The sequence below is a fragment of the Meles meles genome, chromosome 10 (assembly GCF_922984935.1).
Source record: "Meles meles chromosome 10, mMelMel3.1 paternal haplotype, whole genome shotgun sequence".
Taxonomy (NCBI): domain Eukaryota; kingdom Metazoa; phylum Chordata; class Mammalia; order Carnivora; family Mustelidae; genus Meles; species Meles meles.
In genome coordinates this window covers 52724298-52752086 of record NC_060075.1, presented here as the reverse complement: position 1 = coordinate 52752086, position 27789 = coordinate 52724298, and the positions used below count along the sequence as shown (strand labels likewise).

General features: G+C 39.6%; 1 protein-coding gene across 4 annotated transcripts in view; it reads left to right on the top strand.

The window, feature by feature from the left end:
* The first annotated feature begins 669 nt into the window (after positions 1–669).
* Positions 670–27789, top strand: part of FAM221A (family with sequence similarity 221 member A) — a 31423-nt gene continuing 4303 nt past the window's right edge. Inside the window, exons 1-8 of one of the 4 annotated variants that reach the window (XM_046020905.1) lie at positions 670–789; positions 3380–3553; positions 6718–6908; positions 9507–9713; positions 14131–14232; positions 18828–18910; positions 23735–23839; positions 24694–25008. In XM_046020905.1, coding sequence (XP_045876861.1) covers positions 725–789; positions 3380–3553; positions 6718–6908; positions 9507–9713; positions 14131–14232; positions 18828–18910; positions 23735–23803 — 891 coding nt within the window. In that variant the 5' untranslated portion in view covers positions 670–724 and the 3' untranslated portion in view covers positions 23804–23839; positions 24694–25008. Of the gene's footprint in view, positions 790–3379; positions 3554–6717; positions 6909–9506; positions 9714–14130; positions 14233–16463; positions 16576–18827; positions 18911–23734; positions 23840–24693; positions 25009–27789 lie in introns of those variants that run through there. The other 3 variants (XM_046020906.1, XM_046020907.1, XM_046020908.1) reach the window with 3 other exon arrangements.

Below are 27789 nucleotides of genomic sequence, written 5' to 3'. Positions count from 1 at the left end.
GGTGCTTTAGTGCCACCCAAAGTGGGCGCAGACACCCAGAACTATTGATTTTTGCATCGCAGTCTCTTAAACGCCAATTTTGAAAGCGCTTCTGAGGAATCCGCGACGTCCGGCCACAAAATCAGCGAAAAGCTCCGTACAAAGAAATAAGCCCTGGGGCGCCTGGGTGGCTCAGTGGGTTAAGCCTCTGCCTTCAGCTCAGGTCATGATCTCAGGGTCTCTGGGATCGAGCCCCGTATCGGGCTCTCTGCTTGGCAGGGAGCCTGCTTCCTCCCCTCTCTGGCTGCTGCTCTGCCTACTTGTAATCTCTCTCTCTCTCTCTCTCTATCTGTAAAAAAGAAAAAAAAATTAAAAAAAAAAAAAAAAAAAAAAAGAAATAAGCCCTGTTCTGTGCGTCCATGATATGCATGCCATTGCACTCCTTTGTCGCTTGCTACCTTACAAGGAGACCTAGGCGGCCCGGAGAAGGCAAGAGCCACCGGGTCTGTGTCCCCGGTAAGCTGCTACCGGAGCTGCGTGGGCTGCCTTAGTAGACCGAAGCTTTCTCCCGACCCGAGCAGGCGGCCAGGTGGAAGCGCGCGCCCTGCGCCTCCACCGCCGTCCCCGGGCCGGCCAATCCGGAGGCTGGCGGGAGGGGGCGCGGCCGGCGGGGGCGGGGCCGGGTTCGTTCCTCCGAGGTCGGTTCGTCAGCTTGCGGGGCCGGCTCCTCTCTCCTCCTGCAGCCATGGAGCGGCTGACCTTGCCTTCCGGCGGCGCCGCAGCGGTGGACGAGTACCTGGAGTACCGGAGGTGAGGCTGCGGCTCGGCAGGGCCGGGAGAACCCAGGCGGGCCGCGTCCCCCTCACCGGAGGAGCGCGGGGGGCGCGGACAGGAGCCCGGCGCCCGCCCCCTGGGGCTTTCGGAATCCCGGAATCTGGTGTCCGGCTGCTGGGGGGAGGTTTCGTTATCTGGATTTAAGTTTCTTCTTTTTGTAGTTAAATATTGTAATGACATGTAGTTCCAATAAGTCTCTTCCGAGGCTGTTTAAGAGGTTTCCCGCTTGGACTCCTTCCAAGGCGGATTATTAACTCTTAGATTTATGCAGAAGTCCAACTGTTTTTTCTAAATGGTCATCGAAGAGTTCACATCGAGTACTCGGGCCTTATAAGAAATAGCAGACGTCGTTTGCATGTTAGTTTAGTAATAGGTATGTCGTGAACTTCCAAACGCGTTCCCAACCCCGAGGTGCTGGTTTTAGGAGAAAGACTGGTGTGCTTTCGACGGTTCCGGAGAAACTCCTCTTACGGAAATGGAAAGAGAGCTGCCGCTTTGGCTCGAGGACGCCACTCGCTGCCCTGGGCCCTGACAAAGCCTGATGCACCTGCGGAGACGTGCAGTTTTTCCCTGTCTCCCAAGAAAGGTTTTTGGCAGTTGGGAGACTGGGTGAATGGGAATTCCTGGAGAGGTTATATAGTAGGGGGATGTGGGATGAGGGCGCCAGGGGTGACGGGGTCCGGGAGGAGGTGTGGGGGCGATTGTTGGGGGTGGTGGTGCGGGGTGGGGGCCCGGGAGAACTTGTGTATATATATTCGGGAAGTGAGGCAATCACTGCTCCGCCTGGGAAATCCCAGCGGCCTGGAAAACCTGAGCGAGAGGGGCTGCTCTGCTTAAAGGTGGTCGCCCCAAATCACCCAGGGTTGTTAGTGCAAACAGATTGCTTCACTGACCTTCACTCCTTCTGACTGTCTCGGTCGTATAGTTTTGGGTAACAGCTAGAGATGTTTGGTAATTCTGAGCCAAGTAAGAGTGAGGAGCTTAATGCCTCATCCCTTGGTCAGGTCCTGTACCCAGGACAGTTTCCACCCAGCGCTCACTGAGGGCTGGGCGGGCTTCTTAAGCTCCAAGTCTCCAGGGCTTTGTGTTGACTGATAACGTAGATATTTAGATGTTTAGATACGTGGGTTGTGGATCTCCGCTATGGTCTCTTATCTGGTCCAGAAAATGTTAAGACCTGGTGGAAAATTATTTTTACCGCTTGTTAGAAATGCACATGCTGGGGCGCCTGGGTGGCTCAGTGGGTTAAAGCCTCTGCCTTTCGCTCAGGTCATGGTCCTAGGGCCCTGGGATCGAGCCCCACATTGGGTTCTCTGCTTGGCAGGGAGCCTGCTTCCTCCTCTCTCTCTCTCTCTCTGCCTGCCTCTCTCCCTACTTGTGATCTCTATCTGTCAAATAAATAAATAAAATCTTAAAAAAAAAAAAAAAGAAATGCACATGCTCAGGCCCACTCCAGACCCTAAATTAATCTGAATCTGCATTTGAACTAGATCCCCTGGGGATTCTGTAACTACCATAAAGTTTGAGCTGTGCTGGTTTAGCAGTCAAGTACAAATGATCTCCATCTTTAAAGACCTGTGTTGATCTTTTTTTCCAGTACCTATTGATATATTACATGGTACCTATTATAATGTGAAATGATACAAAACTTTTCTCAGAATAAAATGCCCTTTGGGTTTTTTTCTTTTTTAACTATTGTGTATCTAAATTATTTAAGTAAGGAAGAAGGTTGTGATGGTTTCATAGCTTCTGAATTAGTTTTATTTATCTGTCCCAGCTAAAAGCTTGAAAGTATGGGGAAAAGTACGGATTGCACAAAAAATTAAGTAGCATTCTACAAACAACATCTTTCATGGCTTTTAAGGGGTGATATTTTCAAGGAGAAATTTCTTTAATTTTGAACAAATTCTTTTACTTGTTCATCCTTTTCCCCCAGGGATGCTAACTTTTAATTTCTTAAGGAATGAAGAAATAGTAGTGGCTTAATTGTTCCCATAAAACTTTGAAGTTAAAGTTTTGGAATTAAAGGATGATTACTTAATATATATGTGGGTTTGAGCATGTGCAGATCCAAAGGTATTTGTGGGTTTCAACTCCTGGCCAGGATTTGGGTTCACATTACCCATGTTGTCTTCTGCACTGATGTTTTTTGTACTATTGTTTTTCGGGGGGAGTACTATTTTTAAGGAGGAAAATATTTGAATTTTTAGCAGTTAAGACTCTAGCTTTTAATGAAAAGAATGAGCATGTTTGCCTCCGAATCCAAGGAGAAACTGAGATTGAATTTGCAGTGATTGTCCAGTGGTAAACCCGGATCAGTAAAATCAGATGTCATGAGTTCACTTGACTTTTTTTTTTTTTTTTAATTTGGAATCCTCTTTTACTTGGGAAACAAAAGCTTTATTCCTATTGGGTAAATTTGCTATTAATATAAACCCAAGGTAAAAAAAAAAAAATCAAATCTGAAGCAGCATTTCCTTTGACTATACAAGTATAGTTTAATTTTGGAGTGTAGTATTGACCTGGAAAATAAATATTCAAGGCTTAAGAGAAGTTTTTGTTGTAGAATTGTCGGTGAGGACGATGGAGGGAAACTTTTTACTCCTGAAGAATATGAAGAATACAAAAAAAGAGTATTACCTATGCGCTTACAGAACAGATTATTTGTGAGCTGGCGGTCACCAACTGGAATGGATTGTAAGCTTGTGGGTCCAGAGACACTGTGTTTTTGTACACATAGGTAAGATATTGCTAAGTTTTCTTTGATTTGATTTGAAAATGTAAAATTGTAGCAGACTGTATCTTCCTTCTATAAATAACATTACTATGTGATAACTGAGAAATATTTAAAAGGCGGCTTTTATATAATACCCTAGAAATGATCTAAAGTGGGGTTTGTTTGTTTTTTTTTTGCTATAATTAAAAATTTCTCTTCTATCTTATTAGAACTCATTATGGAGTCCATCACCCTAAGCATCTCTTCTCTTGCATTTGGTAAAAAAGATTGGTGCCCCTGCAGCTTTGTCAAGGGTCTGCTTCTCCCACGACTGGATAAGTTAGTAAAGGATGGGCCATCAGAATGCAAAATTGCTTTAAGAGTTGCTTGAGTGGACCCACACTGAACAGGTTACCAACCTACAAATAGAAGCTTTTCTCCTTCAATTTACTAATCTTCCTTTGTGCTTTAAGAAATGTGTTGTGTTGATACCTTTCTTTAAGCAAACAAAAATACAAGCACACAGCTTTTTATTACAAATGGTCCTTTTCCGAGTAAGGCATATGGAGGAAAGAAAAGAAAGGAGGCTCCAGCCACTGATTTTTATTGCCTATACTAGAGGTTTGTATTTGTCTGTGTTTGTTGTGTTCTACTTTACACTTTACTGCTATCACAGGTCACAGCTATAAAGCTCAAAAGGACAAAGCTGCTTCTTGGAAAAATCATTGAACCTATTATGTATTTTCAGGTAACAACTTTTTAGCTTTCTGTTCCAAACAGAGCATGCAAGGAGAACCGCCCTGTTCTCATAGTTTCTGGGCTCTCTCAGGAGAGACTCTGTGTAGTTGCTGTTTACATAGAGATTTGCCATCTGCCAAAGGTTGGTAAGCCGTTGCTAGGAGGAGTAATGTTGGATATAGATTGACTTGAAATTTATTTAGCAACCCCTATGAAAACACTGTGGAGGAATGGAGAATGGGAGTTATGTTGGTGTCTTTCAGAGTTCAAGAGTAGTTTGGTTAATTTGTGTTGGTTTTATCATTTATTCTTATACAAATTTAGTGTCAGTCTCATATATGTATAATTGCGAACCATGGACTTAACTTTGAAAATGAACCCACCCCAGCTTCCGTGAAAAAGGTCTTCAGTACTAGTACTCAGTGAGATCTCTGTCTAAACCATTATGTTTTCCCTATTATAAACATTATAATTATTATTAAGGTAAATAGAACATGTAGCAAAATAGAAAACTCACCATCCAAAGCCAGCTGCTATCAATACATTTTACTATTCGTGTTTTTTTCTTTACATAGTTCATTTCGTTGTAAATAATGTGTGCATATAAATATTGAACAAGTTTTTAATGACAGTCACAGAAATGTTTCCACATTGTTATATAGTAATCACAAATAAGATTTTAAAAAAAAATTTATTTATTTGAGAGAGAGAGAGAGAGATAGTGAGAGAGAGTACAAGGTGGGAGGAGTGGGAGAAGCAGGCTCCCTACTGGGCAGGGAGTCTGACACAGGGCTCCAACCTAGGACTCTGGGATCATGACCTGAGCCAAAGGCAGACGCTCAACCGACTGAGCCACCCACATGCCCCCACAAATAAGATTTTTTAAAAAAGATTTTATTTATTTATTTGATAGACAGAGATGACAAGCAGGCAGAAAGGCAGGCAGAGAGAGGGGGGAAGCAGGCTTCCCGCTGAGCAGAGAGCCCGATGTGGAGCTCAATCCTAGGACCCTGGGATCATGACCCGAGCCGAAGGCAGAGGCTTTAACCCACTGAGCCACCCAGGCGCCCCCCCAAATAAGATTTTTAATACCTGCTCAATATTCTAGCTAGTCCAGTGGTGTTCGTTATGTGTTCCTTAGAGCTATGAGGGAGTTTCAGCAGTATGACATGGAAGGGCAGGTTAGAGGAAGGACAGACTCTAATTTTGCCTCTTTCCCTTGCTTTAACCAATTCTGCTTTTGTCTATTTTATATATTATGGTTCTGTAAGAGATTTTTTTTGCAGGAAGGGTTTCACTGCTAAAAATTGTAAAAACTGTTGTCTATTGATTTACTCATTCATTCCCTTATTAATATGTTGTATATGTGTGTGTATGTGTATTGCTATTGTAAGTACTATTGCTGATACCATCTTTATGCACACAACTCTTTCTATACACAGAAATACTTTCTGGACGTGTATTTTTGAAAAATGAGCTCTGGGTTAAAGGTTTTTTTTTTTTTTTAACCATTTAATGATTTTATTTTTATTGACATAGAATTGATATGTAATGTTAGTTTCAGTTGTGTAAGAGTGATTTGATAATTATATACATTAGAAAATGCTATATGTGAAATTATATAAGCCATGGGAAGTATGGATGGATCTTTTTAAGTTTCTTGAAACATTAAATGAGAAAGTTTCTTTTATAACACTCTTGACAGCATTGTGAATTATGTATAGTTTAAAAAAATATTGGTTCTCTTTGCTAAGTGCAAAATGGTATCTCATTGCTATTTTAACTTGTACTACCTAGAGTAATGTTAAGAATAATAAATTCAATATTATTTTATTGAGTATCACCTGAAGAGCAGGAAGTGAGTGGCCTGTTTAAGAAAATTACAGTGTTTTGACAAAGAGCTTTGGCTTTTAAAAATGTTGACAATTTATTTTGAAGTTAAAAGTTAAAAATGGAATTATATTAAATGGAAAATGCAAAATTCCATAAAAATGGAATTATATTAAAATAAATAGCATTCATATATGTTTATTAAACTCATTTCAGTTTTATAGCAAACCTATGAAAATAAATTTAAATAATGTACTTCAATAGAAAGAATTTTTATAAAGAACTTCTTCCATACTCATAGGTTGTGGTTCCATATTAAAGAATCTTCAGTGGTATCTTAAGGGAATTATATTTCTTTGTATATTGCTGTGAAAATTTTTCTTAAATAACTAAAGATAAAAATCTAAAGGAATGAAGGTTTTCTCCGACCAAAGCAATTTGTGACGGAGCTGACAGAAATACTGTTAAGGGAGTTTATTTTTGCCTTACGAACAAGAACAGCAAATAAAAATAAAAAAATTTTGAATAATTTTATATTTAACAGGACAGAGATAGTAATTTCCAGCAATCCCTGCATTGTTTTTATTTCTTTCCTTTCATTTGATTTTTTTTTTTTGTAGGTATAAGCAACATAAAACTGACTTTGAAACGATTCCACAGCAACGCCCCATCAGTCTCCCTTGCCGAGTGAGGGGCTGCGGGTGCACGGCGTACCTTTACGTCCCTCTGAACGGCGCGCAGCCCATTCGCTGCAGGTGCAAGCACTTTGCGGATCAGCACAGTTCTGCGCCCGGCTTTCTGTGCAATGCCTGTGAGTTACATTGTTAGAAAAACACCAACAGGGCGCCTGGGTGGCTCAGTGGGTTAAGCCGCGGCCTTCGGCTCAGGTCATGATCTCAGGGTCCTGGGATCGAGTCCCGCATCGGGCTCTCTGCTCGGCGGAGAGGCTGCTTCCCTTCCTCTCTCTCTGCCTGCCTCTCTTGTGATTTCTCTCTGTCAAATAAATAAATCTTTAAAAAAAAAAAGAAAAACACCAACAGAATTTTGTCTTTCTTTATTGAATATTTAATGCGTCTTTGTGCCAGTTTTGTTTAGTGCCTAGTCAATATTAAACAACTCAGAAAAGTTTGATGGACAACTACTCTAAAATGTTATTTTTGTGGAAAAACTGAGTTGTTTTGTAATCATAAGCCCTAATTTCGTGAAATTCAAATAGGTTAAATGATAGTAATAGATTTTAAAAATACTTAGATGTGATCTGATTTAAATTTTAGTCAGTTAGTTAGTTTATTTTTAAATAGGCTCCACACCCAAGAGGGGGCTTGAACTCACAATCTTGAGATTTAGAGTTTTGTGCTCTCCTGACTGAGGTAACCAGGTGCCCCAGATTTAAATTTTTTTTTTTAAATTTTTTTTTCAATTTTAAGATTTTATTTATTTGACAGAGAGAGAGACATAGAGCACAAGCAGAGGTAGTGCGAGAGGGAGAAGCAGGCCTCCTGCCAAGCAGAGAGCCTGATGTGGGGCTCGATCCCAGGACCCTGGGATCATGACCTGAGCCAGAGGCAGACACTTAGCAACTGAGCCATCCAGGCGCCCCCAGATTTAAATTTTTGAATGGGAATTTTATCAACTAAATTCTGTTGAGAGGTTTTTAGAAAGGATCTGATAAGTAAAAAAAAAACAACTTTGTAATTTGCTGGCAGATTATTATGTTATTGCCTAAAATGAAGGCTGATGAGAAAAGCAAAAGGCAACATAACAATTTTAGCACTTTATAAGTGATAGCATCCTTACCTTAATACCTGTACCCAAATCCCAGCCCTTTCACTTGATCATCCTTTTAAAACCCCCTTGGTATAGGTAGGACATTATTTCAGTATTTTCTTAAGTAGATAGTTATTCTAATTTTCATAGTAGTTGGAATTGAAATATGTTATAAAAGACTTTTAATGATGGGGCAGGATCAAATGTATTTTCACTGGCTAAGTATGGAAGTAGTTGGATAAAATTTGTTATGCGCTTTGGTTCCCATACACATTTTTTAGAAGTGTGAGTGTGTAAAATTTTGTTAATGGTGTATTCTGGCCTCCACTTCTGTATGTTTTTTTTTTTTTAATATATATAACCTTTTTTTTTTTAAAGATTTTGTTTATTTATTTATTTGTCAGAGAGAGAGAGATTGCGCTCGCAGAAGCAGGCAGAATGGCAGGCAGAGGCAGAGAGAGAAGCAGGCTCTCTCTGCCAATTAAGGAGCCCCATGCGGGACTCCATCCCAGGATCCTGTGATCATGACCTGAGCCGAAGGCAGCAGCTTAACTGACTGAGCCACCCAGGTGTCCCTATATAACACTTTCATTAAGATATAATTCACAGGGGTGCCTGGGTGGCTCAGTGGGTTAAAGGCTCTGCCTTCTGCTCAGGTCATGATCTCAGGGTCCTGGGATCGAGCCCTGCATCAGGCTCTCTGCTCATCAGGGAGCCTCCTTCCCTTCCTCTCTCTCTGCCTGCCTCTCTGCCTACTTGTGATCTCTCTGTCAAATAAATAAATTAAATCTAAAAAAAAATTTGTCAAAGTCATCACAAAAATCCCCAAATTTAAAAAAAAAAGAGATATAATTCACATACCATAGAACTCATCCATTTCAAGGGTACAGTTCAGTGGTCTTTAATATACTCATAGAATTGTGCAACCATCACCACAGTCAATTTTAGAACATTCTCATTGCCCCCAAAAGAAACTCCATATCCATTAGTAGTCATTCCTTATTCCTTCCTCTCCCCCACCCCAAGGCAACCAAGAATTAACTTCCTGACTCTGTGGACTTGCCTATTCTAGGCATTTCATATGAATGGAAGCATAGAATATGTAGCCTTTTGTAACTGGCTTCTTTCACTTAGCATAATGTTTGTATGAGTCATTCATGGTGTGGCATGTATCAGTACTTCTTTGCTCTCTATTGTTAAATTATTCCATTGTGTCCTTTCTATGTTGTAGTTGGCTTTCCTATAAAGCTTTTATGGGGCATTCATCCACAGGGAGGCCTCCACGTTCTCTCTTCACCTGGTTCTGCCACGGGGCTATCCACATCTGCTTTTAACTCCATATTTGAGGAGAGGGCCTACATTTCCTGGCTTTCCAGTGTTAGCCCAATTTCTTTTAGTCCCAGTTGGTTTTTCCAGTATTTTTTTTCCTGCTATATACCTTGCCTTACCTTACTCACTTCAGCATCTTACAGAACAGTGGCTGGAAGGAAGTTCAGGGGCTGGAGGCTAGAGTTTTAGAAGCCTGAGGATAGCATATGAGGGATTCAGATTCAGGTGATTGTGGCCAAGCTGAGCATTTTTAGGGCAGACAACTTAGTACCTATATTTAAAGACCTTTGACTCCCTTCACATCTTGATTCAGGTTCCAAGTGTTCGGGATTCCATAGTTGCTTCACTTGTGCTTGTGGTCAGCCTGCATATGCTCATGACACAGTCGTGGAAACTAAGCAAGAAAGACTGGCTCAGGGAAAGCCAGTGGGACAGGATGTCCCTTATGCAGCAATGGGAGGCTTAACAGGCTTCAGCTCACTGGCAGAAGGCTACATGCGATTAGATGACAGTGGGATTGGTAAGTGTCGATCAATGAAATGTGAGCTTGTCATATTGTTTTTATGTGTGCTGGTGAGAGTGAAGCCCTATATTTGTTCCACACTTCATATTCTTTAGTTTTTTCCAGAAACCATTCTCTCATTTGATTTTTATTTTTTAATAAAGGTTTTGTTGCTACTATATACTATATGGTCATTATAGAAAACACAGGAAAAAAGATCACTCCTACTCCAATACTTGTATCCAAATCCCAACCCACAACCCTGTTGTTTGTAATAGCTGAGTATTTCTTTTTATTTGATATGATATACTTTACGTGTTGCTCTATCGTATGCAACTTTTTTTGCCATTATAGCCGTCTCATTTTGGAAACAGGCTTATGTCTGTGTGTGCATATGCCGATATATATGTATACATGTTATCACATTTATAATAATGTATGCACACACTGCTTGCATACATGAAAGTTCTAAGTAATATAGGGAAAAGTTCAGTTGGATATATCTTGAACTATTGAAGGTAGCCGTATTCTTTTTTTTTATTTTTCTGAAGTTGAATAGAATTGGGAGAAGAATATGGTTCCTATCTACTTTAAATACTTCTGCGTGTATGGATTTTTTTTCTTGTATTCAGTTTTTTTCAGTACAAAAATTACATAAACGTGAATGAATGTTTCTTGTACAAGATTCAAACAAGAGAAATGAAGTATTGTAAGGCCCCCTTGAACACCTCTCTTTACCTCAGGTCCTTTCCCAGAGGGTAATTTGCTGTCATTGATAATCGATAATTATATTTGATTGACAATTTATTTTTCTTTTTAGCATATATTTTTATCGTTTTTAACTCGGAAAAAATCTGAAGGTCTGTCAGGTCAGAATACGCAAATCTATTCAATTCTTTTAATCCTCCCACATAATATTCCACGCTGTCAATTTATCAGGTTTTCTAAGCTATTCTGTCAATTTTTCTAAACCTCGTTCATGGCATTTAGATTGTTTCCATTTTTTTTTTCTTTACAACTAGTCCTGCCAAAAACATTCTTGAACTTTCTTGCTTGTGTGCTACATAAATCTGACTCCAAGGTAGATACAGAGAAGCAGAATTGTTGGGTTGAAGTGTGTGAAATTTCAGTAAGACGTTCTGTCAAATTGCCTTCCAAAATGTTGTACTTGTTTATACTTCCTCTAGATTGTTTAGCTTTCCTGTTTCTCACATTTATGCTGGTCACTGATATTGCAGACCCAATGTTTTGTCAGTCTGAGCTGTGAAAATGTTTTTGTTTCAGTCTGATTTCCCTGGTTTAATAACCAGTGAGAGGAGAGTCTTTTTGTATTTATTGGCTGTTTAGCTTTCTGTGACTTGTCCGTTATATACTTTGCTCATTTTTACATTTTTATCTTCTCTCATTTACTTATAGTCTTATATAATCTATGTACTAATCTTTTGAGCTAATCTATGTAGTCTTTTGTACTAATACTTTTATAGTAATCTATATAATCTGTGTACCAGTCTTTTGTCATTTATTTTGCAGATATCTTCTTCCAAGCTTTTGTCTTTTTTTTTTTTAAATCCAGCTTTTAAATTTTGGAGGCAATTATATGATTATGTTCACCTTCATGCACTTTAATACTTAATTCTTTTTTTGTTTCTATGTTTAGCTTTTTCATGTATTTGGAATACATTTTTTTTTGTGAAAATGTGAGGTATGTATAATTTCAGTTTTTGTCCAAATTGATGGCAAGTTATCCAAACACCATTCTTTCCCAAATAATTTGAAACTTTACCCTTCTCATATTTTGTCATACTATTTTGTGTCATTGGCCTATTCGTCTATTTTGGGTCAGTATTACTTATTTTTCATTATTATTCTTTGTAGTATGTTTTGATATTTGGTTTGGTAAATGCTTCCTGTTTGTATTTTCTTTTTCTCTCAAGATTCCTGTGGTATATCTGTATTTTCTCTTCTAGGTAATTTTACAATTAGCTTGTTAGATTCCATAAATAAATCATTTTTCAATTTTCATGGGTACATGATTGTATTAAGCTCATGGAACAGTTACAGGAAACCCAGTTCCCAATGGCAAAATGTTGATGATGATTGCAGCTTTGTACTTCCATGAGTCTTTCCAGCCTCTTTATATCTATTAATGCATTTAATCCTCACAATAACTGAGTTAAGCGCTATTATTACTCTTATTTTACAGATAAGGAAACTCAGCACAGAGAAGTACAACATCTTTTTCTTTGTTATTCTGCTAATAAGTGGTAGGGCTGGGTTCAAACCAGAAATTGTTCAAGGCTAATTGCTTCTGCTTGCTTGTTGTCTATTTCTGAGCAACTACCATGCCATTTTCAGTGCTACAACTTTATAATAAATTAATATTTATGACTTCATTTCATTACTTCAGAATTTTCCCGACTTATTCTTACTCTCTAATTTTTTTCAGAACTTTGGCATTATTTTCGACAACATTCTATTATTACAAAACATTCTATTTTTACAAAAACATTCTATTATTTAGTCCATAATCATGTTGAATATATGGATTAATGTAGGAAAAATTAATATCTTATTTTTTTAATACAAGATTTTACATATTTGACAGAGAGCACAGAGTGGCAGAGTAGGCAGAGAGGCAGGCAGAGGGAGAGGAAGAAGCAGGCTCTCCGCCAAGCAGGGAGCCTGATGTGGGGCTCAGTCCCAGGACCCTGGGATCATGACCCAAGCACAAGGCAGCTGCTTAACTGCCTGAGCCACCCAAGTGCCCCAAGAATTAATATTTTAAAATGTTGAGTCCCTGCATTTGTTTTCTGTGTAGCTGAGTGGAATTCTGAAGTTATCTTCATGAAAGTCCTCAATCTGTTTCTTAATTTCCTTAATTTTATTTGTGGGTGTTTAATTTTTTTTATAGCTATCATATGTAGCATTTTTTCCTTCCTTTATATTTTCTAGCTGATTATTATTTGTTTATTGAAAAGCAAATATTTTATGTTGCTTTTGTTACCAGTCCTTTATTACTTAATGTTAGAGTTTAAATGTTTGGTCAGTGTTGTACATCGTGGTATTTTTGCCTTTTCCAGTATTTTCTGGCTCTTACTCTTAACTAATTACAATATCTCGTACTTGCAGAACTGTGCTAAGTAATAGTGGGAATAGTTGGCGTCTTGCCTTCTTATGCCTTCTAGTATTTTATCACTTAGGCATCTTATAAAGAGAGAAAATCTCCCGCTTTTGGCCCTTGAGGGAAGGTGTGGTGAGGAAAGGTGAGAGTGAGGAGAGGAAACAAGATGTCTTTGCCTTGATTTCAGATGTAGGGGAACCTGGGGCAGAGGGCATCTGCTCTATTAGCCATGTAGAGTCCTGGACAGAGATGACAACTTGCTGATTTGGTTCCTTTGTGATGCAGAAGGAGTCCGTAATGCCCAGCTCCTAGTGGGTGGTTGGAAGGCAGCTGAGCCATACGGCAGTTGAGACATTTGTCATAGCAAGGGGATCCCAAGTAGAGCTAGAGGGTGGGTGTTCTGAGCTCTGGGGGATTCAGTAGAGGAAGTGGCAGGCATCGGGGGGTTTATACTTCTAGTGAGAGCAAGTGTGAGGTTCCACCAAGCTGCGAGACTAAATCACCACTTACCAGCCTTGAGCATTTGAGATCAGTAGTGCATGCAGCAAGCAGAGGACAGCACAGGGGCCTCAGTGGACCTGAGCTCCTTCTCTTATATTTCCTCCAACCCCAAGAGAGAGGAGCTGGGGAAGGAGCGGACAGGAAAATGAAAGAACGAGCAATTGTCCCACACTGTTCAGCTTATAAGAAAGGACTCATTTAAAAAACCAAATAGGATTAAGAGTTTATTTCCTTCCCTTTATCCACTGTGTGGGAAGAGGGATATAGGAGAGATGGTGGTTTGTGAAGAATATAGAGCACTTAAAAATTTTCTCTACAGCTTCCTTCCTTTTGGTCCAAAAGTCAATGTATTTAGCAGTTGGTTTTTGTAATTCTGTGGTATGGGGTTATGGATGTTTCCTCATTTCATTGAATTTTTCTTTATTGTCCATACTTTGTTTTGAGATGGTTTCCCAGTAAGGAACAGAGTAAAAATGTACTTATTCTGTCTTCTTCAACTATAGGTTCTTTGTCATGAACATCTTACTTTTGATAATATTTTTGTGACTGTATTAAGGTTTTGTACCACTTTGTCGTAGTTACATTCATGCATAACTTCTTTTTTCTGTGAAAAAGATCTCTGAGAAGTACAAACATACTTCTACCTAATTCTCTTTACTTTCTATGACAGATAAAAATCTAAATAAAAATTTTTTTATAGAAAGATTTTTTCTAATTAATCTGCTGAGGTTCTAATTTATTTTGCATTGAAATAACTTTTGTATCCTGAAAAATGGAGATTTAATTTTCATTCTTCATATATTTTGTTCTTAGGTGCACCTTCAATTGAATTTTTAGACTCTCCAGTTACAGCCATGGACCACCCATTTCTAAAAGCATTTCAAGCATCATCTAGTTCTTCTCCACTGACAGATGGTAATGAAATTAAACTGACAAATATTTTGGGGGGTAGTAAAAAAGAATGTAGATTGATTCATTTTCTAGATCTTTTTTCCTCAGTATTGCCACAATTTGGTTATCATTTTATTTTTAAATTGACCTTGTACTGAGAAGCAAGGAACTTCTTCTTTTTTGAAAATTGCTAAATCTAAGAATTATGAAGATTCTAATAATACAATAATTTGAACTTTTAAAACCTTACACGTTATTGCTTTGATATCTGAATAAGAGACTCCTTTAGTGGCTCTTCCAAGCAGGATCTAATCCAGTGATAAGTATAGGTTAGAAAGGTTTGTCATTTATAAATTATACATGTGCCTTATACATATATATTAATTTTATTCAGTTTTAAGCACTAGTATTCTATTTCCTTTATTAAGACAAGAAAAAAAACATTGAAGAGGAATTTTTATGATGCAGTAGGTATTTAATATTTACACATATTTTTAAATGAGAATTTTCTTTTTATTTGTATTTTCATGTGGGCTTTTCATGTACCCTGACTTTCTCCACAAGGGATTTTTGGGCTGCTTACACAAACAACACCCAACAAAGTAATGTGAAAATATAGATAGAAGAAACCAAAACCAAGAAAAAGGACACAGTTGTGTCAGCTTTCAAGGTTGATGTAATTGCTGCTGATGTGATTAAGCTTCGGTTTTGATAAGTGTAATGGTAGGGAAGGCACAGAGGAAGGTGTGATCAGTTAAATACTTTTCATTATTAGAAAGATACTCATCTATTATTATGGATTCCTCAGTGCTCATGAAAGTTATACTAGTGCTGGATTTTAAAGATGTCTGTATAGTCTGACACTCAATGATGTGGTGATCCATGGTCCTTCAGAACTGTTTTTCAGAAGACACAGGTACACAAGTCTGCCTGTGGTCCTGAGAAACCAATTACTCAGGCCTTCTCGGTATGGGGGCAGGGACGGAGACGGTTTTCCATCCTAAGGCTCAGCCTGTAGATCTTTCAAGATGGTGGTGACGAAGTCCCCAGGCTGTCAGGGCTTCTTCCTCTTAGTTCCGTCCTGCCAGACATTTGCTCTGTCTTGTCACTGTCCTGGCGCTGGGCTATTTCGTATGGGTTGTTTTGTGGCCTCAAAGTATTCCTTGTCAGAGCCTTGGGCCTCTTGGCTTCTTCACTCAGGACTTCGTGGACCATCATCACACTCTCTTACATGTGGCCACTAGCTTGCTTGGCTGATTCATGTGGGAGAGCCCTTGTTAGCCATGGTTTTGTGTAAGTCTAAAGGCATCATGGCTGGATGGCTCAACTGCTCTGGTTCCTACAAACTTCTTCTTTGGGATAGCATCTCTCTCCATCTTGATTGCTTATGGACCCAAAGGCCAAAAACACACAGAAGATATCCAAAAACTTTCTCTGCACTTTTGACATTCAACTTCACTGTTTTGGGGGTGGGGGAGGGGAATGCTGGGGAACGCTGAGTTTACTTGATCTTTCTACTTTCCGGAAATTGAAGACCCTCTAGTTATTCGATATTCTTTCATATGCTCTGGTTGAGCTTGACCAGAAAACAGGAAAGGATTTAAGCTTCCCAGTTCTGCAGACTCACCTGTTTGGCCGAGGGCTTCCAGCTACCTTCTTGAGGTCCTTGGCCGTGTTGATGCTCTTTCTATCGTCTGGTTGAAGCTGTGTACTTAAACTGCTTGTTGGAATAACTTTGCTCGCCCCTTCTGACTAAGACACCATACCCTTACCACCCTGTTTTAGCTCCCTGTTCCCCCAATTTTCCCCACCTTTCTGAACCAAGACAGAGTAACACTTCCACCATACATCAGCTCCGCAAACACCACGCACCTGTGAGGGAGGATCTTATCTCTCAAACTTCCCTTCCTCACACCACCAAGAAAGATAAGGAAGATAAGCAAGTGCCTGGAATGGGCCAGGCGGTGCAGTAATCCAGAGGCACAGAGGACGCTGAATACCAAGAGGAGAGGATGGAGGAATGCCGTTCCTGACGCGGCTGGCCAGAAGTCATCCTTCCCTCCACGAGGCCCCGAGGACAGCACTCTGTGGTGTGCAGGGGTCTGATGGCCCCTGTTAGATGGCTCCTTCCAGTCAGGATCACATCTTAGCTTGCTGGTTTTCCGGCACCTGTCCCTTTGCCTTGCACACAGGCGTGCTCTCAGTGTTTTCTCAACCATGGGCGGAAACTCTGAATTAACTTTCCACTTGCTCAGTATCATTCCAGTTGTTACCCGAAAACTGCGGACCCCACTCTGTATTCTCTTCTCCGAGAAAAGCACAGGACTGCCCTTGGCTGGAGGTGCCCCCTTTCTGTGGGTCCCCCCGGTAAGAAACCTGTATCTTTGCCACACTTGCCTATTTTTAGTCATTTTCTCCAGACTCTGTAACATCTCCCTCCAGCTCCCGCTTACTCAAACACAGACATTTCTGAGCTAGAAGTTCTCAGTGGAAGCTAGTTACTACCTCTCCCACTCAGCTGGTTAGACCTTTTTACTGCTGACTGGTGAGGGTAGGAGGGTCACTGACTCTGTCCCCTGACCTTGGCAGAATGTCACCTAGGAGCCCTTAGGGTTCCTTTCCTGGAGGACCACCTGCCTGTTGTCTGGGAACTAGACTTTGTTTTCCTTCTATGATGCAGTAGGGCATGTTCTCGCTTTTAAGAAACCATTTATGAGAGACAGCCCCCTCCCCTACAAAAGAGGCCCCGAATAAGAGTACAGCCCTGAAAGATTATGGACTATGAATTGTTTCTGGTGGAGATCACTTTCTACAACTAAATCTTGGTTTTCCTCTTTCTCTTGTGATGAAGGGATTACTTTTTGGTAAGGAAAAAGATTTTAGAGATTTTTAGTTAGACATCATGGAAATCCAACCCAGATTTTTTAAAAGCATGGTTCCCTCAAAAGGGAAATAGTAATGCGATAATATTAACAGTTACAGCAGCAATATGGCAGATTATTGAATGAAATGAATTAACTTGAATAAATGAAGTGACTTGTCTTCTTAAAAAAAAAAAAACTATTTTTCAGCAAATGCAGCATGTGGTTGCTCATTTCTGATAGACACTTTGACGAAAGTGGTAAAATACCATTTTACCAGGTAAATGGCAATATACCATTAAACTGCAACTCATTGAGAGTGATTCTACAAGCAGCTTAGCTCAAATGGTCCAACGTGATTCAGGGAAAGACCCAGAGTTTTGAGATGAATGGATAGATAGCACGTATTCCAAGTACTTTTTCCTCCTTTTTCTTAAGTCTTTTGTTAGATGATTGACAGAGTGTGGTTATACACTGTGGTGATTGTCTGGAGTTATGTGATTTTGTGTTGCTGGTTGAGAGTAAATTTATATGCTTTGAAAACTACCACGTGTGTTCAGGTTGATACTATGTTTTAGAAATGAGGGGACCGGACCCTACCAACACATTCACCTGAAAAGGGAGGTGACCTTTTCCATGGGGCTGGGCTCTTAGTGCACCTACAAAGAAAACTTGGTTTTTTTTTCCCAAAGCAATTTTAAATTCCTTTTACAACTCAAACTAGTGTTTGTTTAGTTTTAAAAAGTGAATACCATGGAAAATGGCTAAAATTATTTTAGTTTTGAAAAATTTCAAAGCAGGTAGTATCTTGGTTGCTTGTACAGACTGCCACAGTCCAGTCAGGCGCTATACCAACATACCATAGACTGAGTAGCTTATGCACAATTGAAATTTAATTTCTCACAGCTCTGGAGACTGGAAGTCCAAGATCAGAGTGCCAGCATGGTTGTGTTCTGGTGAAGGCCCTCTTCCTGATCCACAGCTGGCCCTTCTCATTCTGTCCTCATATAGTGGAACAGTTGAGGGATCTCTGTGTGGTCTTTTTTGTAAGAGCACTAATCCCATTCGTGGGGACTTCACCCTCCTAACCTGAGGACCTCCCAAAGACCCCACCTCCTAACACCATCACATGGGGCATTGGGATTTCAACATATGCTGTGCTGAGGATTTCAACGAACACAAACATTCAGACCTCTGCTTAATTCTTCTGTTATTACTTTTGTGCATTATCTGTTATGATGTTATGTGAATTTCTAGTTTTGCTATAAAATTTGAAATGTAAGTCAAACAAAGCTAAATGTGCTCTTGTGTGAAATAGCTGTATGTTGTTATTTAGTATGAACTAGTTGCTCATTAGGAGAATGTTTGCCAATGAAAATTACTTTGTCTTGCAATGTCTGCTTTCTAAAGAATTAGGTAGGACACCTGGGTGGCTCAGTTGATTAAGTGTCGGACTCTTGATTTTGGCTCAGGTCACGATCCCAGGGTCTTGGGATCAAGGCCTGTGTCAGGCTCCGTGCTCAGTGGGGAGTCTCCTTGAGGTTCTCTCTCTCCCTGTCCATTTGCCCCTCTGCCCCCTAAAAATAAAGGAATTAGGTAGTAGGATCAATTACCATTTAGACCATTCTGGTTTGAAAAATTAAAAAAAATCACTGGTAAGAAGAAAGTTTTCTTTCTGCCTTTTTTCTTTTTTTTAAAAGCTCAGCAGAATCTATAATTCCATAAATATATTACTTAGAATTATTTTTTCCTTATTAGTAGGTACAAGTAGTCAAGTTTCTTCTTTAAAGAGACCTGAAGAGGATGATATGGCTTTCTTTGAAAGACGATACCAAGAAAGGGTAAGTTTGTGGTGAAATTTGTTTATATTAAGCATTTAATTTGTGACAAAAGCACAGTAGAATCACATATTGATTTTGGATCATCATTAAAAATAATTTATAGGGGTGCCTGGGTAGCTCAGTGGGTTAAGCCTCTGCCTTCGGCTCGGGTCATGATCTCAGGGTCCTGGGATCGAGTCCCGCATCGGGCTGGGATCGTGACCTGAGCCAAAATCAAGAGTCCCACTCTCCCTCTCTCTCTGCCTGCCTCTCTGCCTACTTGTGATCTCTGTGTATCAAATGAATAAATAAAATCTTAAAAAAAAAATTTATAAAGTCTTTTTTTACAGCTGGTATTAGACCTGAGACTTATTTAGAATGATTCAGAGAGAAATAGGGTGAGTGAATAATATATATAATATAATAGTTAATTTCGGAAGGTCATAAAGATTGTCTAAATAGATAAAACTGTCAATAATAAACATCAGCTATCAGTAGATTTGAAAATTATATGTTCTTTGAATTCTTTTTTTTAAAGATTCACTTATTTATTTATTTTAGAGAGAGAACGAGGCAGCACGTGCACGCATGTGCATGGGTGGGAGGAGGGGCAGAGAGAGAGGGAGAGAATCTCAAGCAGAGGCCCTGCCAAGCGAGGAGCCTAATGTGGAGCTCAGTCTCACAACCTTGAGATCATGACCTGAGCAGAAATCAAGAGGTAGACACTCAACTGACTGAGCCACCCAAGTGCCCCTGTATCTTGAATTCTTAATATGTAATATTTCTTCTCAGTGCATTCAAGGTATATCTAGACTTGAGTTAAAATTACCCATTAGCCGGGGCGCCTGGGTGGCTCAGTGGGTTAAAGCCTCTGCCTTCGGCTCAGGTCATGATCTCAGGGTCCTGGGATCGAGCCCCACATCGGGCTCTCTGCTCTGCGGGGAACCTGCTTCCCCCTCTCTGCCTGCCTCTCTGCCTAGTTGTGATCTCTGTCTGTCAAATAAATAAAATATAAAAAAAAATTACCCATTAGACTTTAAGAAACTGAACACTAGATATAAATGTATTTAGGCAATTCCCAGGGCTCAATAACTATAGTATTGATGTGTTCCCAGCTTTCAGTAGTGATAATTTACCTTAGTCCTCTACCACACTGTAAACTCCTAGGGAAAAAACAGTACTTTATTCTTCTTTATATTTTCCCCAGAACTAAATACAATGCCTTGTACATAATAAGTTTTCAATAAATATTTATGGAAAATTGAAAAAGGAAACATACTAATTGATATTCACTTTCATACATGTCATATTGTTAGACATTTGATGTGTTTCATGGTGGTCATATTTGAGAGATTTGGTTTTGTTTGTTACCAGATGAAAGTATATAGGTTTGATGAGGTATGGGGGATGGTATCCGGCCACATGGTAACATTCTCCAAAATGCTTTCTTAGGATTGTTTTATAATTTCTCTGTGGGTGTTTATTAACTCTCCAACTAGGTAATAAGTGCCATGAAAGTAAAGACACTCTTGTCACTTTTTGTTGTAGCTTTTTGAGTAACAGAAGGTATGGAGAAAGGAGACCATTGAATAAATTCACCTCCTAAGAGGAAAGCGAGTAGAGGACAGAGAGAGCAGCTTGGTTTTTCTGATGAAGAATTTTGAAATAGAAGGGGAGAGTCCTGGATATAATTTAAGGCAGAGCTAGAAATAGAACTTTTGGGGGGTGCCTGGGTGGCTCAGTGGGTTAAGGCCACTGCCTTCAGCTCAGGTCATGATCCTAGGGTCCTGGGATCAAGCCCCGCATTGGGCTCTCTGCTCAGCGGGGAGCCTGCTTCCTCCTGTCTCTCTGCCTACTTGTGATCTCTGTCTGTCAAATAAGTAAATAATTAATTAAATAATTAAAAAAAAAAAAGAAATAGAACTTTTTGCAGTGATGAAAATGTTCTTTCCCTGTGTTGCAGCTGTTCATCATGTGTGGCTAGATAAGTCTGATTTTAAATAAACTAGAACTTAAAATTATTTTCCTCAGTCACAGCAACCACATTTCAGGTACTTAGCAGACCACATGTGGCTAGTGGCTACCTTACTGGAGAGCTCTCATCTAAGAGAAAGAAGTAGTAGTAGGATCTCAGGGAGGGAGATGAAATGGCCAGAGCAAGGAAAAAGAAGGCTCTTTTTACAGCATCATTAAGACTAGACTTTTAATCACATCACTCTCCATTTCTGGAATACACGAGTTCACAGCTGAATTTTAGTTTTCCCTTCAGAGCCTTATGAGGGACAGGGTTCCAGAACTCCTTCCTTCCCTCCTCCAGGAGCCTGGGTTGTGTTGACTGCCTTGAAAACATGATGGTGGTATTTGCTTGTGGGAAGACAATGGCGGGAGTGATTGTTTTAGAGGATATATGCAGCCAATCCAGACTGCTTATTATAAATAGACTGAGAATTTATGGATTTACAAGATGTCATTTATTTTTCATTTATTTTGTTTTAAAGATTTTTATTATTTATTTGACAGACAGAGATCACAAGTAGGCAGAGAGGCAGGCAGAGAGAGAGAGGAGGAAGGAGGCTCCCTGCTGAGCAGAGAGCCCGATATGGGGCTCGATCCCAGGACCTTGGGACCATGACCTGAGCCGAAGGCAGAGGCTTTAACCCACTGAGCCACCCAGGCGCCCTACAAAATGTCATTTATAACTCTCCATCTTGTGTGATTTATGAATTTACGAGGCACAGCTTATAAACTTCCCAGCTTGTGTGATTAATGGCATATAAAAACTAAGAAGCTCAACAACTTCCTAAACAACTTCCTCTGAGCTGACATGTAGTACTATACATGTTGTTAGTTCTTGAATTTTACTCCAAAAAAACAAGATATGCACTGTTGAGGGAAAAGGGGTGATTAGGAAGCTGAATCTGGTGGGTCACAAACCCTTTAGAAAGCAGTATGATGTCTGTATCTGGTTTTGCTTGTATCGTGGTGCAGTGGTAACATTTAGTGTGGAGAACACTCTGCCGTAAGTGTGAGTTGGCTCTGACAGTTGAAGCCTTTGTGGTAACGCAGTTTACTAATTACTTTTAGGTATTATTGAAGAGTTGCTTCATTTCTTCTTTTATATATTAGGTCAAGTTATTTTCTTCCATTGTGGATGACCCTTGGTCTCCTATCTCTAAGAAAGGAGAATTTTATTAAGGAAACAATTGTCAAAGGTGAACTAGGTTCAAGGTGCTATTGCTGTGAGTGCCAGGAAACTGAAGAAGAAACAAAGGAGGAGGAGGAAGTATCTTTGCTCGTCAGACCCTAGATTAGATGGATGTATTTGATAAGTATTATTTCAAGTGAGGAAGCCCTGCTTTGGCTTTGTTTGGTTGTTTAGCATCTTCTCTCTTCTTTGATCTTACTATAAATCTAACACTTGGCCCTAAATGAGAGAGGAAAAGGGACTAGCATTTGTTGATTCCTTATTAAGTACCTGGATTTTCTACATATAATCTCTTTTATACTTTCAGAACAACCTTGAGAAGTACCTATTATTGTGACCTTTTTTTTTAACAAATGAGAAAACTGTTGGTTGAAAAACTCACCTCAAATAGTTAATAAATGCTAGAGTTAAGGTTCAGATGCTCTTCTCTGTGACCCCAAAGCCTATAATCTTTACCTTAGTATAGGGTATTCCTTTGGGGGTTCTTCAGATGACTTGTTGACTAATACAGTGAACGAGAGTGATATGAATGTACGGTTTTTGAATGAGGTTCCCATCCAACTCAGAGAGGAGAGAGAGGGGAAACATGGGGATGAGATAGAGGTGAAATATATAGATTTTATTATTGGGAAGTTATTATTTACAATTTGATGAGATTGGATAGACTGGTGTTGCTAGGTTCCTTCTGTTTTCTTGATATTATTCCTATCACCTTAGAAGATAGGAGGCCCTCCACCTACCATGCCCCATACTTTCTGTCCCTTTCTCTTACAGGGATAAGGCAATGCATGCTGCCTCAGGGAATTGTAAGAGGCAAGTGGGCTTTGTGTTCTCTGGGGTCTTTTTTCCCATAGAAAGGATTTAAATGTTTCTGAAGGTCAGAAGGCCACTACTTAGGATCTGTAAAGTGCTTCTTTGCATCAGTTACACTGGAGGATAACCTTCAGGGAAGTAACTGTGGAAATGTGAAAACCAGAATTTCAGGAAACTATCCTTAAAGCAGCCTATGTTTCAGAGATAATCCAGCTGCATTAAGTGTGTTAATGTGCCTAGAAAGGATGTAAGTTTAGGTATTTAAGCTTTTATAAAACAATTTTTTTTAGGGCAGTTAAAATTAACTTACTAATTTTCTCCAAAGCAATATTCACTGTATGCTATTTTTATTAAAGGCTACTGCAAAGTTGAAATCATACCATATTTAAAAAATTCAATTGCGGCGGGTGCCTGGGTGGCTCAGTGGGTTAAAGCCTCTGCCTTCAGCTCAGGTCATGATCTCAGGGTCCTGGGATCAAGTCCCGCATCGGGCTCTCCGCTCAGCAGGCAGCATGTTCCCTTCTCTCTCTCTCTCTGCCTACTTGTGATCTCTCTCTCTGTCAAATAAATAAATCTTAAAAAAAATGCAATTGGGTCTCTTCAACTATTAGATTTTGCTTTAGAATTTAGCAGCTTAATCACTGCTAAATAAGTGTGAAATGACTGTGATAAATGAGACATGAATCCAAATAAAGTGTGTACAATGTTTTTTTTCTTTTTTTCTTTACAATGTTTTTTCTTTACAATGTTTTTTTTTTACAATGTTTTTTCTTTTTCTTTACAATGTTTTACAGTTTATTTTATCAACAAATATTCTAACTTTACAGATAAAAATGGAAAAGGTTGCTAAGCAGAAAGGAAAAGCACCATTACCATCAAATACAAAACCTTCATGAAGACTATTGGGAAAATTAAAACCATCATCCAAATAGGTCTTGTTTGTGTTTGTTTGAATACATCAATACAGTTTATTCTCTCAAATTATTTCCTTCTTTTACTATGTAAAAATGTCATTTTGGTTGTTTCCTTAATTTATTTAAACAAGTGAAAATTCTTTATATTACTTTTATCAAAATTCATGATTTACTATTTTGTATATAGTTTTTAATCTCTCCTAACAAATGAGGTTGCTTTCATTTTAGTCAAAACCTGAAAATACAGTAACTGTTTTTAGTCTGTCATAATTTAACTTTTTGAGGTTATTTAAAAAATTAAGTATGTAGGGGCACCTGGGTGGCTCAGTGGGTTAAGCCTCTGCCTTCAGCTCAGGTCATGATCTCAGGGTCTGGGATCGAGCCCCACGTCGGGCTCTCGGCTAGGCAGGGAGCCTGCTTCTCTTCCTCTCTCTGCCTGCCTCTCTGCCTACTTGTGATCTCTGTCTATCAAATGAATAAATAAAAATCTTAAAAAAAAATTAAGTATGTTATTTTGGGTTTTGAATAAATATATAAGGAACACTATTTAAAAATAGTAAGTTAAAATCCCTATTTTTTCTTTTTTAAACGTTGTAATCTTGACTTATGTTTTTAAATAAAAAAGTGTATTTAAAGATTATATAATCATTTTCTAGTGGTGTCTACTGATTTTTAAGTAGTTTTGTTGATTATGCATTGTATGTAACTGTATTGAACTTCTTGTGTGCCACCTCAAATCCTCTTGCCCTCACCTCTTACTCCTGGACTGCTGTGAAACACTTCCAGGCAGGCTTCTGACAGCTTCTCATGGAAGCCCTTTGATGGCATTTCATCTTGGAAACATTTCATGATTCCCTTGCTTTTTTCTCCAGGGATCCTCTGACAGTGTGACTTGGGATTGCCTACTGGAGCCCCTCTGCCATCATAGTATGTGAAAGATATGGAGGAGTTAATGACCTTGGGGCCACCCTTGACTTATGGATAAATGCTCTCTTCCATCAGCTGGGAAAATTCTGAGATGCCTTTCGTAAGCTTCCTCAGAAAATCCTGTGGGATTGAGTACCAGTCACCTCTAGCAGTGGCCAACTCTGTACTACATTCTTATGTTAGCTTTCTTTAACTTCTCCCTTTCTCATCCATCTCTCTGGTTCTTTCAGGTTACTTCTCAAATAAATACCTGTATGTGAGTATTTGTCTTGGGCTTCACTTTTGGCTGGTGGGTCCCAAGCCAAGAGGGATACCAGGAATGACTTTAGAAAGCAAACCCTCTGGATGGGATTCTATGACTGGATCATTTGCTGGACAGATGACAATAAAGACCCCATAACTAGTGGTAAATGGCGTAGTGATAACTCCTGTCATGTGGATGGGTCACAGTTACTGTACCGGATTTGGATAGAGTGCTGGTGGAAGGTAAAGTATTAGGTTATATAGTAGCTGTGGCATTACAGTGGAATGGGACTAATGGAAATGATAAAGATGAAGGTGTTGGTTAGTTATTGTTAACTGCTTTAACAACCTCGAAAAAAGAAAATGACATAGGCTCATGTTAGCTATTTAAGTCAAGGCATGCTGTGAAAGCCAGAATGCCTCTATACCACCTTTTAAGGAAAAATCTCATCTGTAGATGCTGGCAGTCTGTGCTGACAATCCAGCCCAAATAGAAAAGGTGGCAAAGATGCAAAGGAAATTGAAGTCACAGCCTTGATTATCTCCTCCAACAAAGTCAGCATGCTGACAGGAAAAGATTGGAACATTGAATCATAGAATGGGAACATTAGTGTTGGTGAACCTCAGAATCTTGAACCCTCATGTTTCCTTGATTCCCTGAGCCACAGAAGTGGCCTCCTCTCCTCCACTTTGCTGATCGAGAGCGGTCTTCACTTGCTTGGAAATCCTGCAAAGAATTTATCTGGGGCACTTGCATTGTAAGATGATACTTGTCCTCCTTAAGACTCACCCCTGCTACCTCTTCTTAATTCCATACTGATAACTAGGATCAGGTCTCAGCATATCCTAAGTGGGGAAATACAGTCCTTTCTATAGGAGGATAGGTTACAATCTGATGAACTGCAGGTTCTGGTTAAAATGTTTTGGCAGGAACCCAGGAAACATGCCTGGGAGTAGGTCTTGAGGATGTTGGAGGGGAATGGAACATAAGGCCTGATAGGAGAGAGTAACATGGTAGCACTTAAACTCCTGACTTGGGTTTTAATGCTTTAGATACCTGGAGTTGGTTCTAACATACTTGCTAGGATGGCATCTAGAAGATATGGTGGAAATGCTAGAATGTATTTGGCATGGTATTGAAGAAGGGGTCATAAAGCTCAGGAATGTCTCAGTGTTAGAATGGGTTTGTTGTTTGAAGCTTGAGAAGCTACACTTGAGTATTTTCCCTGGGAAGGCTCAGATGACACTCATAACTAAGGCCATAAAAAATGTACTGGTGAGAAGCATGGTTATGGCTGACCTCTAAAGGGTAGAATTGGTGCTAGAAGATAACTGCCATAATACTGGGCTCCTTGATGTCAGCATAGATGATGGGATGCAGAAAGGTCGAAGGCCAGATTGTGGAACCTGTCAGATGCCCCATGGATGTAATTAATGGGTACCAAGACATGGATCTGTGAAGGAGTTTAAGATCATGATGTTCCAAGGGGCAAAATAGAAGGACAGCTGATTAGGATGTTACTTGACTTGTATATCCACTTGCATAACTACTAGCAGCTGGTTTTCAATCTTAGGCACTGATGTAAGGGAAAGCCCAGATTCCCTTGAGGGAGTGTCCTCAAGTATATATGATAAACATCACCTTGATCCTTCCCCAAAGGGGCAGCCATTTAGCAGGGTAACTGTGCAGAGGAGAAAGAAGAATACTCATATCTTTCAACGAAGGACTTTTGAATATAGGGTCTGAGCTATATGGATCCCAAAGGACCAAAACGCAATTGTGGTCCTCTGGTTTTATGCAAGTCCAGTGATACATGGGGTCCTGACTAAAGTCCATCCCAGTGGGTATAATGGGTCTGACCCCCCTGTATTTCTGAAGTAAATATACATAATTGGGATAGATATACTGATAGAATCCTTGAGCCTACATTGATAGTTCTTGCTTCGTGCCCCATATACTTCTCAGAGGCTGCAGGCTTGGGTCAGAGTTAATGACCCAGGGGTCTCCCTTGATTGAAGTGTTGTGTAGGCACAAAGTCAGTGAGGCTCTAGAAGACTTGAACAACTGTTAACCAACTTTATGTAATTGACATTTATAGAACACTCAACCCCATAATAGTAGAATACCCATTCTTTTTTTTTTTTAATTCACAGGCAAGGTTTATTAGGTTGACCATACTCTACATCACAAAACAAGTCTCAATACTTTTTTTAAAAGAAGATTTTATTTATTTATTTGACAGAGATCACAAGTAGGCAGAGGGAGAGGGAGAAGCAGGCTCCCCGCTCAGCAGAGAACCCGATGCGGGGCTCAATCCTAGGACCCTGAGACCATGACCTGAGCTGAAGGCAGAGGCTTTAATGCACTGAGCCACCCAGGCGCCCCAAGTCTCAATACTTTTAAGATGATTTAGATCATGATGTCCTCTGACCACAATGGAATTAAATTAGAAATCAGTAACAGATATCTGGGAAATCTCCAAAAATTTCAAAGTTCTATAATATGTATCTAAATAATCCATGGGTCAAAGAAAAAAAAATAATGGAATCAAAGTACTTTTAACTGAATGAAAAGAAAACATAACAATATTTGTGAGATTTGGCTAAAACGGCACTTACAGGAAAATTTAGGCACCAAATGTCTATATCAGAAAAGAAGAAAGATCACAAATAAGTGACCTCAGTTTTCACCTTCAGGAGCCAGGTAAAGAAAGGCAAATGAAAACTAAATAGGAAGAAGGAAATAGTAAACACCAGAGCAGAAATAGAAAACAGAAATGCAATAGAGAAAATGAATA